This window comes from Styela clava, chromosome 4, assembly GCF_964204865.1.
Source record: "Styela clava chromosome 4, kaStyClav1.hap1.2, whole genome shotgun sequence".
Taxonomy (NCBI): domain Eukaryota; kingdom Metazoa; phylum Chordata; class Ascidiacea; order Stolidobranchia; family Styelidae; genus Styela; species Styela clava.
Genome location: NC_135253.1, coordinates 17,548,527 through 17,563,854, shown reverse-complemented (window position 1 = coordinate 17,563,854; position 15,328 = coordinate 17,548,527). Strand labels below are relative to the sequence as shown.

Genomic DNA, 15,328 nt, shown 5'->3' with positions numbered 1-15,328 from the left:
TTCAGACTCTAAATTCCAATTTTATACAAAAACTGGCAAATAGATGGATGTCATAAAAGGTAGGAATTTCTTATTTAATCCAGATTAAAGTCAATAAGACGGTTTCTTCATGTGGAAAAAAGTTGGGGCCTTTCCATCAAATTTAGGCTTACCATACGTCCCGCTTTTTAGCGTCTTGTCCCGCCAAGTCAGCTAAAAGTACCGCTTTTGCGTTCGGCCATCCAGCATAATACACGATCATGTTCTCGTTGCTGTTGTTGCTGTGTAACGCTACACTATGCGCATGAACTCTCGATGACAATATGGTCAATGAAGACAGCCGGGATGGCTTTAAATGTGGGCCTATGTAGTAAAATCGGAAACTGTCAAGTTACAGGATCACAGCTAAGGGGTCGTGTCTTTGGAGGCGTCTCGCTTTGAAGTCCAAAAAATATGGTAACCCTAATCAAATTAGTTAGGATATGACAAGCAAACTTTATAACTTTTATTATATTTCTGAATATGTATACAAATAATTTATACTTATCACAAGACTATAGGTAGTTTACGGTTGAACTGCTGTACATAACGACTAATGTAAAACACGATATCAATATGTTAAATATTGTTACAGTTAATGTTTCCCATGAACTTAAAACAACATTCATAACTTTGTATCCCAATTTGTCAGTAGTTTATTGAAATAAGGACACATAAAGTGTTCACAATTGTCAGTATTCACCAGAATATCTCTGAGATCTGGTACTGATCGGACTGGGTTGGTTTGTTTTGGGTAGTATTTTTATCAGTATTTTTTTTATCACAATCATGTGAATACAATTTGTACAAACAATATGTAAAATAGCATTACAGGGGGAGGCGGTGGCAAAAAAAACAATACTGCTTATCAAGCACCGACACCCGTGATTGGGTGTAACAGTAATCAGGAAACGGAAAAAAGTTAAACCTTGTATCGAAACGTTTACAGCAACAACAAAAACCATCCCATTACATACAAAACTAAGACTACAGCAACCACAGTACATTGTGATGGAATTCTGGTAGGAACCGAGTTTGCCTGCATGAACTACCGAGCTGTTACTAAAGAATATGAGATTCACATTACATATTAGGACGAGAAAATAACACACTACTAATGGACTATTTAATAAATCAAATCTTCCCATCTGGAGCTTCTTTCATGAACTTCAGCAAGCTGCTAAAATGTTAATGAGAAAAATTAGAACGTTTTTATTGGTAAAGCGCTGATGAAAAAATTTATTAGTCAATGTTTATTTTTTTCAACCCGAAAAAAGTAGAATGAAAAACTTAAAATAATAAAATTGAACACACAATTTTGGGGAAAGGAAGTCGCTAGGAACTAAAACTGGTTATCAAGCAACGACATCCAATGTTCAAATATAGATTTATTTAAACATAAGGCCAAAATCGAAGATTAAGAGATGAGTATCGGGAGGATTTATTGGAGTGTTGTATTAAGTCGGGTGTCATCATTTAACCTCGTTAAACTTGTGATTTCGATTCAGAGTGTAAATTGCTCGCAGACATTTTCAACAGTCACGTAACAAAAACCAATATAATGTAATTGTTACGGGATTTGTTGAATAACAAAATTAGAATAAATAAAAAATATTCAAATTAAATGTTTCTCTTACGATATTTACAAGTCGGCCCGACCCATCCTTCGTTGCAGGTACATGAAGGAGTATTTCCTTCCAGTGTTACCACTCCATTTTGACATTCTAAAAGATTAATTATATATATATTTACTAAAACTGGTAATAAATTACACTCATTACGACTTTTGAAAGATTTGATTATTCACTGTGCGTCGTTAACTTGTGCTTTTCTTGGTTGATTGTTTGCCTCAACAACTATTTATACAACAAAGTTTTGCATGATGATTTTCACCATCATGAAGTTAATAGACTATTAATATTTAGTGTATGCTCGCAATGGCTTTACTTCGCTTCGCAAAATGAAATGCTCTACTTGACAATTATTGACAGTCACTTGAATTTCTAACATTAAATCAATGACTTGAGCTCACAAGCAGTCGTGTATGGTTTAACAATCAAATCAGCTTTCCTTACAATGGGACCAGCGTTTTGGTGATGGACTTAATTTTTACGATTCATGAAAAATCGTATGTTACTCAATCGATTCCATAATTGATGGTGGAATCATAAGACTTACCAAAAGCCTTTGGTAGCGAGTCACAAGCATAATCAGCGTAACAAGTAACAAGATCGAGGAGTTCAGCCTCTGCAATTTGGCCTCCGGCATCCCTGAAATATTACATTTGAATTAACCAAAATGAATCATAGAATATTTTTTTCAAAATATTGAAAACGCCTCAGTTCCCATTCACGATAGCTGCCTAAAGTAATATCGGACTACATATCTGATACTCACCTGTTGTTACTTATTTAAAATACGATAAAAGAATAATAAAGTCGAAATCTGGTATGAAATTTTCTAACAAAAACTTACGTTATAATAAGAGTATATCCTAAGATCAATCCAGAAAGTTCACCGGTAACAGTGCATTTACTTTTATAGTCATCAGTTGTGGTTGGTACTAGTTCGGCAACCAGAGACAGGCTTGTCGGAAATTTCGAATACTTTAGAAGAAATTATATTTCACGAATCAAAATGCCATTTTCGGTGCGAATATCCGCTCCTCAAACACAGGTTGGCGAAAGGGCACATGGGTGCAAATGTAATGGTTCCGATTAGAGTTTCTATTTCGGGACCAGATTTGAAATCCCGGGGGCGGGATTTTCACCATGGATTAATAATATTAACACACAAAATATTATAAGTGGTCATTTTTATTTCTTATGCAACTGACACAAAATCTTCAGATCATGCAGATTGTCATCATTTAGACGATTTCTAATTTTGTTGGCAAAAATTCAAGATCTGAAAATGCACGCTCAGCCTCAACTGACGCAGGTTTGATTGTTTTTAGTGCGGCATACAACTTTTTCTTGTTTCATGGACTCTCCCTGCTTGTCTGATATAGCAGTATTTCTTTCTTAACCAACGCCATTCGACATCGTTTTGCGTTATTTCGTTACTCGATTGCCGTGCCAAAGCTTTGAGTATATATCATTGTTTGTAATGGGATGAGAGAACCTAGCAACCATGAACCAAGCTCTCTTATTGTGTTGAAACAATTTCGTCGCTAATGGAAAGAAGATACACATAATGAATCACTCATCCTACCGTAGGCCTTCATCATTTTAACTATCCAAACATTGGGGGTGAAGACAGCTGTATCTGCGTTGTGCTGTTTGTTGATCTTTATAGATTATTACTTTTCTATTCAGAACTATGTCGTTTTTTTTTTAAATTGCTTCATCGAATGGCTTCAATGCAATTACTAAAACTCCCACTTTCAAGAAATCCCATTGTGTCATATCTAAATAATTATTATATAAACTCACCCCTGCTTGTCCGACAACAAAGAAGACATCAGCTGTTGCCGCCGAATTCGAATTAGCTGCATTGTACCTTTGAAGGACGTGATACCAAATGCCACAGGTCCCACTTATGAAATTACCGGACATTTCTGATTCAGTGAGACTCGCATCAATTCCTTCATGAAGTATCTTAAGAAAGTTACAAACTGTATGTCAAGTAAAAGTCAATGGAGTAAAACCAAAATTTGTATTCCACGGCTACTGCATTGGGAAATGACAAATGAAAATGCTTATCACATTCAAGATAAAATTGAATTTACGTATTCGAACTCATTTGATTATGACTCATCATTACACAGAGTTAAACATCAATTCAATTATTACTCGAACATACGCAAATACTAAAGACATGACCCTGTATTCGAGATATCAAAACAGCGATCGCGGAATGGTTTAGTGCGACACATTAAGCTTCAGTTTTCGGTTATCACTATCCAAAACAGTTTTTGGGTGTAATTTGCTCCAGTGTGTTAAAAAAAGTCGGCGAATGTCAATTTCTCGAGAAAATGCGAAAAGAAGGAGTTTTACTCGTTCCCTGAGTTGGCGCGAAAGAAATCGCATGCATATATATTAGGATATTCAGTGAATGTCATTCTCGCTTTCTATGAGGTGCTCCATTAACACGTCAGATTCTAGTGTAGTTTAGCGAATGGAACTCCTCATCTTTTGACGGTTATTACTTATCGATCTTAAGATCGGTAAGTATGTTTATAGGGAATTTGTCTGTTTGTCTGTCTGTTTTTTTTGTCTGTTGGATGCGCGCGATATCTCACAAAAGCGAGGTTGAATCTGCTCCAAATTGGATGTGCACTCATCATATCTCGGACCAGAAGTCTATTGATTTTGAATGAATTATGTCGTATAATTAGCGAAGTATTGATTAATTAGTGATGGGACACACGGTGTCTCTATGGAGTAGGAGCGGATGAATCGGACCGCAGTTTCTGTTTTGGAGCATCCCCTAAATTTCGATCGATAAGTCTTAGGTCTCCGACCGATATTCTCGTTTTTATTTACTCAGTAAAGAAATTATTGAATAACCAATATCGAAAAATGCCGAATTACGCAGCTTACAAGCCACTTCGCCTTTATCATCGTTCACCAAACCATGATAAAAAATAAAATTTCCTCTTAATAGTATCAATAACTTTTATGTTTTCGTTAAAAAACAGCGACCGAAGAGAATTTTCAGACGACCCAACTTTTCGTCGCAACCCACGCGTCAGGGAACTATTATCTATATAATATAGGCACTCACCCATACTGTCCATGTTCCAACGTGTGTTGTTCTCTCCGGAAGTTCCAATGCGAAAAGAAAATCATTTGTATATATTGACCCAATTGATTCATAAGGTGTAGCTGGATTACTGCAAATAACAATCCAACGCCAAAAACAATAATCACGTATTTGAAAAGACTATACTATACTTGCATGCATGACTTGATAAAAATATAAGTCTGTTCATATCGAATGATACATAAAATTACGGTTCTGGTATGTATAAAATTAGGCCTGAAAACTTCCCGGTCAATTTGAAACTGAAAGTTTTATTCTTGGTATTGAAATAAAAAGTTTGTGTCTTGCCCTACTGTTTTATTTGTATTTAAAATTAAGCTTTTATGAGATGCTAGTTTCAGTACTGAGTGTCATTTGAGACGATAGCCGATGCATTGAAAAATAAAACAAAATACTGTAGATCGAAATTTTAGAGTTACTTAAAAGCTTTATTCGAATTTTTAAATAAATTTTAAGATCATTTTCTTAAGTAAGCCGTTTTTATTTAGTTAATACACACCTAATAAGTTGTCCAATATTAACGAATGTTGATCTACTTCCAATAGTATAGTCGATTTCCTGAATATAAATTAACCGTGTTGGTAATTCAGTTGCAACAATTCTATTTAGCAAACCTTAGGCCAGAAATTGTATCTGGATCTTTTAACATTTTTATACCTTTGTTCTATACTACTGTGCGGTTTATTAACATATTTGATACTATAGGGCAACAGAGATTCGACCCTATCAGCGTGTCCACACTCCCGTGTTATTGAACACACGTTAACAGAGTGTAACTCCGATCTTGACTCCTTCAGAGGTCAATAAGCACACAATGTATTGAATGCCAATTGTTATATTGTAAAGTTGCACAATCGAATTGATCCAAAAACGAATTACACTTTAAACCTTAAAGCAAGTATATGTGATGAAACCAAATTTCTAACTAACAAAGAACGGCAAAGACAAGCTACACTGAGTGAGAGAAATATATCATAAAGGAAATGAATTGGGACAACGACCTTGTTTCAGGCAAATAACATGCACTACTAACAATAAGTGGTGAAAATATTAAAATACACAGTAACTATCCTTATGTACTTGCTACACAATTCCCCCCGACAATGAAAAAAATTAGTTTGCTAATTTTTAAATTTTGTAAGACTAGCTAATAACGATTTCTGATTGAATAATATGTCGTAAAATTTGCCATGTATTGGTGTATTTAATTCTGCATCAAAGTCGCTGATGACCAACTAATGCAACGACACAGGAAAACCAATTTGATTGAGATACCTCCGGTTGAAGGATCTTTTGCGGTGAAATCTACAGATTTTCACGAAATCTTCGATAACACCCAGAACTAAGCCATTGCGTTTGGACAATCGACTTCTTTCTGTTTTGTAAAATAATGAGCGTAATAGTTGATTTGAAGAATAATGTTGACGTTAAAATTTCGTTCGTTGAAAACATTCCTCTAAGCTTTGAAAACTTGTCCAACTCTCGGATTTTTCAATCTGGAAAGATTGTCCGATGAATTGTAATGTAGCAAGAGTTCGGTAGCGCTGAATTTCGGAAAGTCGCGGGCCCTGCGAACTTTCGTATCTCCAACATTCCAAACAATTGTGAAAGCGCCTTTGCGACGGAAACTCGTGTTCGGTTCACATTGACTTAGATGAGCTAGAGGTGAATGCAGTTTTCGTGTGATGTGATTGGAGTAAAAAGGACCCCTTAACGCGGGCCACGAGTATTCGATTTCGACTTGGTTTCCAATGATGCTGAAATAGATGATGATCGACTTGAAAGAATAAAGTAGATGTTCGTTCGTACGTTCGTCAAAGAATAGGTCGCTAAATGCTGCTTCTTGGTGTAAAAAATGGGCTTGCGTATAATATCAATGTATTTTCCGGCGTAGCTTGTTTTGTCGATAAACACATTTGAAAGTCCAGTAATAATATGAAGTTGTCCTGGTAACTTTAAATTGTAATGAGGCGGATTAATCTGCTGAAGTCCATATCTCCTGATCCGGTTGACACACAAAACATATAGTTGTAATATATAGGTTGATAATGAGACACAAATTCAAAGAATTTGGGCGTTGATGCTTGGAAAATAAAAATACACGAGCGTGAACTCGGGCGTTAAACTTGAAGAGTTGAAGTTGAGTTAGTGCTGTCTGATCGTAGGAGGTCCTGGTCCAGATTCCTCGTTTTGAGTCAAAAATCTACCTTGTTCTGGCCTTCTTGACTGCTTAATAAATTGACATACCGCCAAAGACTGCAGTTTGGTTGGTTGCTTGATTCCTGAAATGCTGACGTATTGTCCATTGACTCGGTTAGTGATGAATTTCTTTTCCATTTTGATTGACGAAATTCCAGTTGCTGAATTGAAGTTGATTGCTTATTGATCACGAACGGGTATCACCAAAATATAGGGCAACTAAGATTCGACCCTATCAGCGTGTCCACACTCCCGTGTTATTGAACACACGTTAACAGAGTGTAACTCCGATCTTGACTCCTTCAGAGGTCAATAAGCACACAATGTATTGAATGCCAATTGTTATATTGTAAAGTTGCACAATCGAATTGATCCAAAAACGAATTACACTTTAAACCTTAAAGCAAGTATATGTGATGAAACCAAATTTCTAACTAACAAAGAACGGCAAAGACAAGCTACACTGAGTGAGAGAAATATATCATAAAGGAAATGAATTGGGACAACGACCTTGTTTCAGGCAAATAACATGCACTACTAACAATAAGTGGTGAAAATATTAAAATACACAGTAACTATCCTTATGTACTTGCTACAATACATTACCGTAACAAATTTATCAGCCACATTGTCAACTTTTGCTATGTGCAGACCAGAATCAAGATTTAAATATAGATAGTCGTAGTGATCCGCGACTTTAGCCTGGCATTCTTTCTTGTATTTCATTTTAGAAATGAAATGCGCGGCATGACTTTCTGCAAGTGCAAATAAATATTAAATAAATAATTCTTATTTTGTAAATATTAATTTGTTCATTGAATTCATCAATCTTTTACAGTACACCTAGTCTTCCATACCAAAAAATTCCCCACTCCGACTGAACACCAGATCGCTGAAAACCGACCGCAGAACCGTCAAAGTGCGGGCAATTTTTAATTTTGATGATGTAATCACACAAAAACGAATCCCATGAAGCCCACAAAATTTTTTGAAACAAATAAAAGTAATAGCCGTCTAGCGAAAACAACTATCTTCATGCAATGAGATATCTAAACAATTGGTCCAGCCGTTAAAAATAAAAGTGATTTTTCACAAGAAGCAGAAGTAAAAAAAATAATAACAACAACAATTTAACAAAACGGTCCAAAGAGGCTTTCGTGTCCAAAAATTCAGCACAAGGAGCGGAAAGGATTTTTAACGGTCTACAATCGAGTGCAATTTCTTATTTAGCCTCGCTGATATCTTATTTTTTCACAAAGGATATTGCCATCTCAATTGTTCGAGTATAATTTATTTACCAATTCGGCATTGTTCTTCACCCCATCCCAATGCACAGTCGCAGATCTCTCCTCCATTTGGCTGCAAGGTGATTATATTGCCTTGCTGACATGCTAAAAATAGATAAAAACACTCAACGTATCTATTCCACTCTAATTGTAGCGTATACGTCATATGTCATTTCAGTCTCATTTTTCAAATACAGTTCAGTCCAGTCTTCATTTTGTAAATACATTGTCGACAAAAATACAAAATTTTATTAGAAATCATATTTTGTTCGTGATTTTCGAATGAAATTTTTGTTAGCATTCATAAAATAGATTCGATTCACTCGGAAATGAGCACAAGAGAATGCGAGGCAATTACATGGTATCAGAATGCGTAGCAACTAACGTAATCAGTAGTGTTCCAAGAACCCTATTTATCAATATAACAACAAAGACATAAAATTTTCTTACTCATATCACAACAATCACCAAAAAAACCTGGTGCACAGGTACAAATCGGTTCTCCGTCAGAGTTGACACCTTCTGTCCCTGAATCGCAACAGAAATTATCTAAATATGAAAAAAATAGCAGTTTATGATTTATCCATTTAGACTTGATATGCAGGGTCGGACGAAACCGGATAAACAGGGACAGGCTACTCGGCCCATGCTGATGTCCTTATTTTACTGTAAACACTCAATTTTTATTGGAACCATGCATTTATTGTATGCATATTCAGAGATATATCTTTAGAGACCGCTCATATATCCACTCAGCCATTTGACAAAAGGAGATGAAATTCTAAGCACGAGTTATTACTTTGGACGGTTTTACATATGCACTTCGGCGCACTTTTTATGGTTATTTTCGCGGCATATTTTTGTCAAATTCGGGTTCTAGAATCTAGATTATCATTGAAATATGATTTTTAGGATATGTAGGAAAGTGAAAATAATCAATGACGCTATACTGATTTGCCACGGTTTTGGCTTTTACGTTTAAAGTTTATTCCCATTTTTCTAAACTGAAGGCGGTTGAGCGAATCTAAGAGCAATTATTTGCTATTTATTGATTGTCCAGAATACTGGTAATCACACAGCCTTGGAGTTAATACAAATTAACGTTTACATATTTATTCTGTTGTTTGTGACAGTAAAGATTTGGTGGTGAAGCAAAAATGTTCTTATTTTCAGATAATTGACTTCATGCCTTTTGGCCTTGTGTTTTAATAGCGTAGAATCATACTGTACAAATTCAATATGAAGGATGATTTTCTGATTCAGACTGAAATTTTCAAATTCAAACCACAAAAAAATTATGCAAAATAATTAGGTCGTCGAACATAAATTAAAACGAAACTTACTGACTATTTCACCACAAAATTTTTCCGTAAGTATATCTGTGATGTCGCCAACATTTTGTAGAGTCATTTCATTAGTCTGTGTTCTGAAATATTCAAAATAGATATCGCATAACAATATTAAAAAAATAAATGTTTGCTATTTTCATTCAATTAAAATTAATTCATTTATAACCACTTCGTAAAATTACCATACAGTACAAAATGTTTGTCATCCTCGATTAGTTTTACCTTGTAATTAACTAATTAACCTATGTAGTTGATGGATTGTCGATAAAAAACTGTTGTACATAAGGTCTGCTTCATTTTGTGGCGTCTCGACATAAAATTGCGTACTGTGCGACAAGTTGGGAAAACTTACTTCATAAACAGCGCAGATCCAAATAAAGTGTATCTTTGCCCGGATAAAACGCGTACCTCAGATTGAGTTCTGGTAGATTGTGTCAACAAAGGTATATCTCTAACAGTCTAAAAATGAAATTGAACAAAAACACTAAGGTTATTTAATGCACAGTCTATTATTTTAGAAGGTGATAGACCAATGGTTCTGAAACTTCTTCATACATCATAATCGCATTTCAATGATGTCTGGAGGCGCAGTTATTACCACTTCATTGCGGCTCCTGTCACGAACGAACGGCGCAAAATCATGTACCAGGTTTTAGTTTATCATTCGAAATTACATCTACTCAAACCTCAAACTTAACCCCACATCAATCAAAACTGTATCCATAAGGAAAATGTTCTAATTTACACAAATCGTATCATCATCACCATCAGGGGCAGTCATGCCATTACAGCCTACATGCCTTGGTTTGTGGCAGCACAATTCTACCCGCCATGGTTTTCAATTTGGTGCCGTGATACCCCACCTCTTTAAAAAGTCATTCGCCACGGTTTTACCATAGCGGCCATGATTTGGAAATCCTTCCATGGTTTTGCGGCAGCTTCAGACGCCACAAGGTGCTTAAAACTGCACTTGGATATCTATCTTCCAAACGGAAGAATGTTAATATGCTACTCGTAGAGATAGTGCGTAAAGTGTTCTTGCAGCAATCTATAGCAATTGATAAACTTTTCAACAGCAATAAACTATAATAAAAAAATACCAGGCCATAAGGTTGAACTGCAAAATGAATAACGATGATTGTTTCGTGACTTGTAAATTTTGTTTGAGTCGCCACATACGAATAAGTGCATTGATTATTGGTCAATACATTCGTACCCGTTCCAAAGTTAGTGGAGGGTATAACTTCAACGCTTCCAGTCTCCGTTACTGAATTGTAACTTGTGAAGACCTATTAGGGAGAAATATGATGTGTAATAAGTATACATATAAACTACTTTTTAATGATATATTTATGCAACTTTTCTCACCTTGTGGAATCCTTCTACGTGGTATCTATTTTCATTAGGCAACCATACAACTTCAACAAATGGAAATTCCCCGTGCTGTGCCCACTCAGAATCACCCACGCTGCAAAATATGTACTATTTAACGTGAATAGGAGTAATATGTATGTGAAAATTATTGAACAAACTTGAGGCATGCCAAATCCGACAATATTGCAACCATTTTTAGCAATTAGCGTTTTTTTTTATAGATAATAATTAATGTAAACTACAAGTAAATTATGCGCTAAACAATAAAATATAAATGGAATATTTTGTCATTACAACATATTCTAAAAAGTTATCGACTTATTTCTACTGCATTCAATGGACAACAAACCTTCCTTGCTCGTTTGGTCCGTATGATTCTGGGCGGTAAACCTGTCTATCGTATCCAAATTCCTAAACATAGCATATATTATTGTATTTATTGAAGTATTTTCCAGTATTTAGTAATATGGTAAAATATGAGAAAAAAGTGAAAAGCTTTTGAGAAGTCTATATCCATTCAAAAATCTTATATATATTGTGATTTCATGATGGCCGAAATGAAAAAAATGAAATAATATTTTACATATGTGAGCAACTGTTCATCGAAAAAAAAGGATGACGCGCCATAATGGTACTGAAAATCTTATTTGCATTGTAATACTCGTTTCAACCCCTATCAGTTCACGGGATTTCCATTATATTCGTGTTTCAAATATTTGAATATTTATTTTGCCGCAAAGTCAGCTAGATTACCGTGGTAATGGTTGCAGAAGTCGATTCTATGCTACTCCCCGAGATTGTGTACGTGACAGGGTTGCTGTTTATACTTGTGATAGCAGTGACTTCCGTGTTCGTAATTCTTTGGAGAGACAGTTCCGCTACATTACCTGCACAGAGAAAAGTAATTTCGTAAATATAATCGGGTATGCATTGCGGATGCATTGCAAATCTTGAGATCGAAAATGGCGACCAATATTTCATGTTGTATCAATTTCTGTTTGGATTCACATTCACAAGGGATCAATTGTGACAAATTACCGCCTTAATTTTTATTTGTATCAACGCCCTCCAGATGTGGGAACTCCTTCAGTTATGATACAATCCTGGAGGGTAATAGTCAGTTTTTTGTATCAAAACTGCGGAGCAAAATAAAAATGGAAATATACTCGATACATCCCATGTGACTCTTGCCATCAACTAATATGAAATCAATTAAATATATTCATATTAGAAAAGTCAATATATATTGGCTATCGATTCGAATTTAATATAAAATTGACTAACTAGTGAAGCTTCGGCATGCATCAATGTATAGTAGTAGGAAAATCACTGTAACGACTCGACTTTCTTGTTCATTCATTCTTTCTTTCACTCCACGTATTACAATAAGTTTTGAACAGGTTCTCGGCACCAATGACAGAGTAAACAAAATGCATTCAGTTTGCATGAAATATCCTATATATAAAAGTATCATCAGATGAAATAAACCGGAATATATCAAATCCGACCATGGGAAACTGCTGTGACTCATGTATACTACATTCCAATTATTGCTTAATATATTTCTGATAAATTGATGAACCGTATGAACCCGAATACCGATCACCCATACTCGATCAGCTTTGCATATCTGATATCTACAACATATCAAATATCGCGAATATCTGAAACATAACATGAATTTAAGCCTCCATTTTATTATGCTACGGGGATATTGTTTTCATACAGAGTTGGATCTTTTTCTTCTATACATCTTTGAGTAAAGTTATTTGTCTTCTTGATCAGAGACAGGATGATGATTCAAACAAGATAGCAATGCTCAAATATATGGACACTAATGCTAAAGCCAAGCATTAGTATACGTAACCGCCACAGGGTGCGAAATTTTCGATGGCGTCATCACACACAAACAAACAAAAAAACGAATCCCAATAACCCCACAGAAATCTTCGAGATTTTGAGATAAACGAAAGTAAATAATCTTCTAGCAAAAAAACTCAATCCAGCAATTGTTTACTGCCGATGTTTCATTTGCGTTTTCGCTTAATAGACAAACTGTCAAATAACGAAATGCAATTACTGGGAGATTCGTTCCTAGAATCGATTTACAATGGTGCATATTTCCGCTTCTATTACATGAAAGGAGAGGAAACGAAGGATATGATTAGGGAATAATATCTAAAATATGTTGGTGTGTAAAAGCAAATTAACTAGTAAAAGTTGCATGGTTACTAGCCCATGTCGTGAAAGGGAATAGTTAGCCAGTTATATGTTGACGATGCATGGACTTGATAGTAGACGTAGCCTACCAGCAGTAACGTGAACCCCGCTGCGACGGAGAGTAGTCCATAATCCTTTCACACGTAAAATATCCCATGTACGATAATCATAAGTGCGATGGCAAGGGGCGGATTAAGCTCTTTTGGTGCCCTAAGCACTGAAGACTTTAGTGCCCTCTCATGTGTAATTTAATTATAAAAACAATAAACCACATAAGTGTATTATCCATCAAAAATAATCACAACCAACAGTAAATAAAACAACTTTTACGAACATTTTCAGTTTTTTTAACGGTTATTTACAGCCGATATATTCATATTTCGGTCGTTTATTGCCGATATGATATATCGGCAAACACGCAATATCGGGCCGATATATCGGTTGAGCTCTAATCCTGAGGGAGTGTGACAAATAAAGATTAATACCTCCAGTCTCAACGTGAATCGAAATACCAAAGCATACAAGTCACAACTGTAGTTTTGAAATTTTACCGGTACCTAGTAGTCTACCTCAGGGTGGTTCAAGGTTGCTAGGTTGAAGAACCGAAAAAAGTTTTGAGGAGGTTTCGCGGGCCGCAAGTCGGAGAAAACCCAAAAGTGATCAAAATATCGCGAGTTTAGTTACTTTAAATTCAAAAAACAACGAGGGTTTACCGTTTTAATCAGACTATTATTATGTTGCATGGGTGCCGTTCTTTTAAAGAAGATATATAAAGCCTTCAGTTATTTTAAAGTTAATTCCCGAGAATTAGCGTTGTATTTTGCGCATCTTGCGTTTAATGTCGATTCAAATTATATTCCTTCGTGACAGATATTATTTGAAATCAAACCAGACACTGTGTGATGTGTGATGAGCAAGGAAATACGTTTCCGTCGTGTTTTTCCTTATGTCACTTTTATTGCGAAATTCATTTTATTACGTATTGTTATATTGAGTAATTTAAAAACTTGCAGCGTGAGCAAGCTTAGTTACATCGTTAAATACCAACCAAGTCCGTCTAAGTTGGTATTTCGGGACCCAGCTAAAAAACTGGATTGCGCGGCGTTACGTTGAGTCGGCTCTGCGTTTCGTCACTACTGTCACATGGCCGACGCTTAAAAACCGAGTACTGTTTTTACTAAAATGAAGGCACAAAGCGTTAGAAAAAGGGTTCGAATATCGGGATCGCAACCCTAGTTGGAATAGCTAAAAAAAACTCAAACTCAAGATACAAATATACGCTAAAATTGTTCTGTGAGCCACACAGAATGTATCAGCATGACAAGGTTTGAACCACCCTGGTCTACCTTATCAAAAAACTCCCGTCTTCGCTGACCACTAGATCGTCGAAATGCGATCGTGGAACTACCACATAGTGTAAATAGTTCATTGGTCTAATTGTGGAAAAAAAAAAATGCAACAACAAGGAGAATACTAGAAAGAAAATAAAACAATTCAAGAAAACGACTCATAGGCCCATTTTGTGTTCAAAAAAAGTTTTAGTTTTCATTTTTAATAAAGAAGCTTAATATGATACTTGAAGACAAAAAATAAGCGAACATTTTGAAGTTTGAGTTGTCTGGTGAACTTGTAATATTTTAATAAACACCGATAAACTATATAAAATTCCGCTCTAAAATTTCTGTGGTGCCCCCTCTTTGCTTGGTGCCCTAAGCACGTGCTTATATTGTTTAATGGTCAATCCTGCGCTGGCGATGGCAAGCGTGTTACTACCGTCGGACATATCTGACAGTAGGTGAAGGCATAGTGGTGGGATTCAGCCGGTTTGGAATAAAAAAAATTTGGGATAAAACCTTTGTCACTTAAGGCTGGGCATCTTATGCAATCCACAGCAACAAATCAACTAATATTGTGTAGACTGATACTCATTACTACAGTATATTCACATCCGGATTAGAATAATGTGTGATATATATATCTATGTCGGATGTCCAACGTAGTTTTACAAACCAAGCATGCAGACTTACCGCATACCATGTTTATAAATGATAATTCAATACTAATCCCTATCATAGGCATTTCTGCATGGAAAAGAAACTTCGATTGGAATATTTA

At 35.6% G+C, this 15,328-nt stretch overlaps 1 protein-coding gene across 1 annotated transcript; it reads right to left on the bottom strand.

Moving 5' to 3' along the window:
• Window positions 1-545: 545 nt before the first annotated feature.
• Window positions 546-3,678, bottom strand: LOC120327116 (uncharacterized). The gene is made up of 5 exons (XM_039393514.2): window positions 3,453-3,678; window positions 2,494-2,624; window positions 2,197-2,288; window positions 1,656-1,742; window positions 546-1,198 (listed from the first exon to the last, which is right to left on the bottom strand). The coding sequence occupies exons 1-5, from the start codon at window positions 3,573-3,575 to the stop codon at window positions 1,188-1,190; spliced, it is 444 nt and encodes a 147-aa protein (XP_039249448.1). The 5' UTR covers window positions 3,576-3,678; the 3' UTR covers window positions 546-1,187.
• Window positions 3,679-15,328: the final 11,650 nt, after the last annotated feature.

Coding starts and splice junctions, on each gene's coding strand:
- LOC120327116 (XM_039393514.2), bottom strand. CDS start 3,575: ATGTCCGGTAATTTCATAAGTGGGACCTGTGGCATTTGGTATCACGTC. Junction 2,289..2,493: donor GGATATACTCTTATTATAAC/GTAAGTTTTTGT, acceptor GTAATATTTCAG/GGATGCCGGAGGCCAAATTG. Junction 1,743..2,196: donor CTCGCTACCAAAGGCTTTTG/GTAAGTCTTATG, acceptor TTAATCTTTTAG/AATGTCAAAATGGAGTGGTA.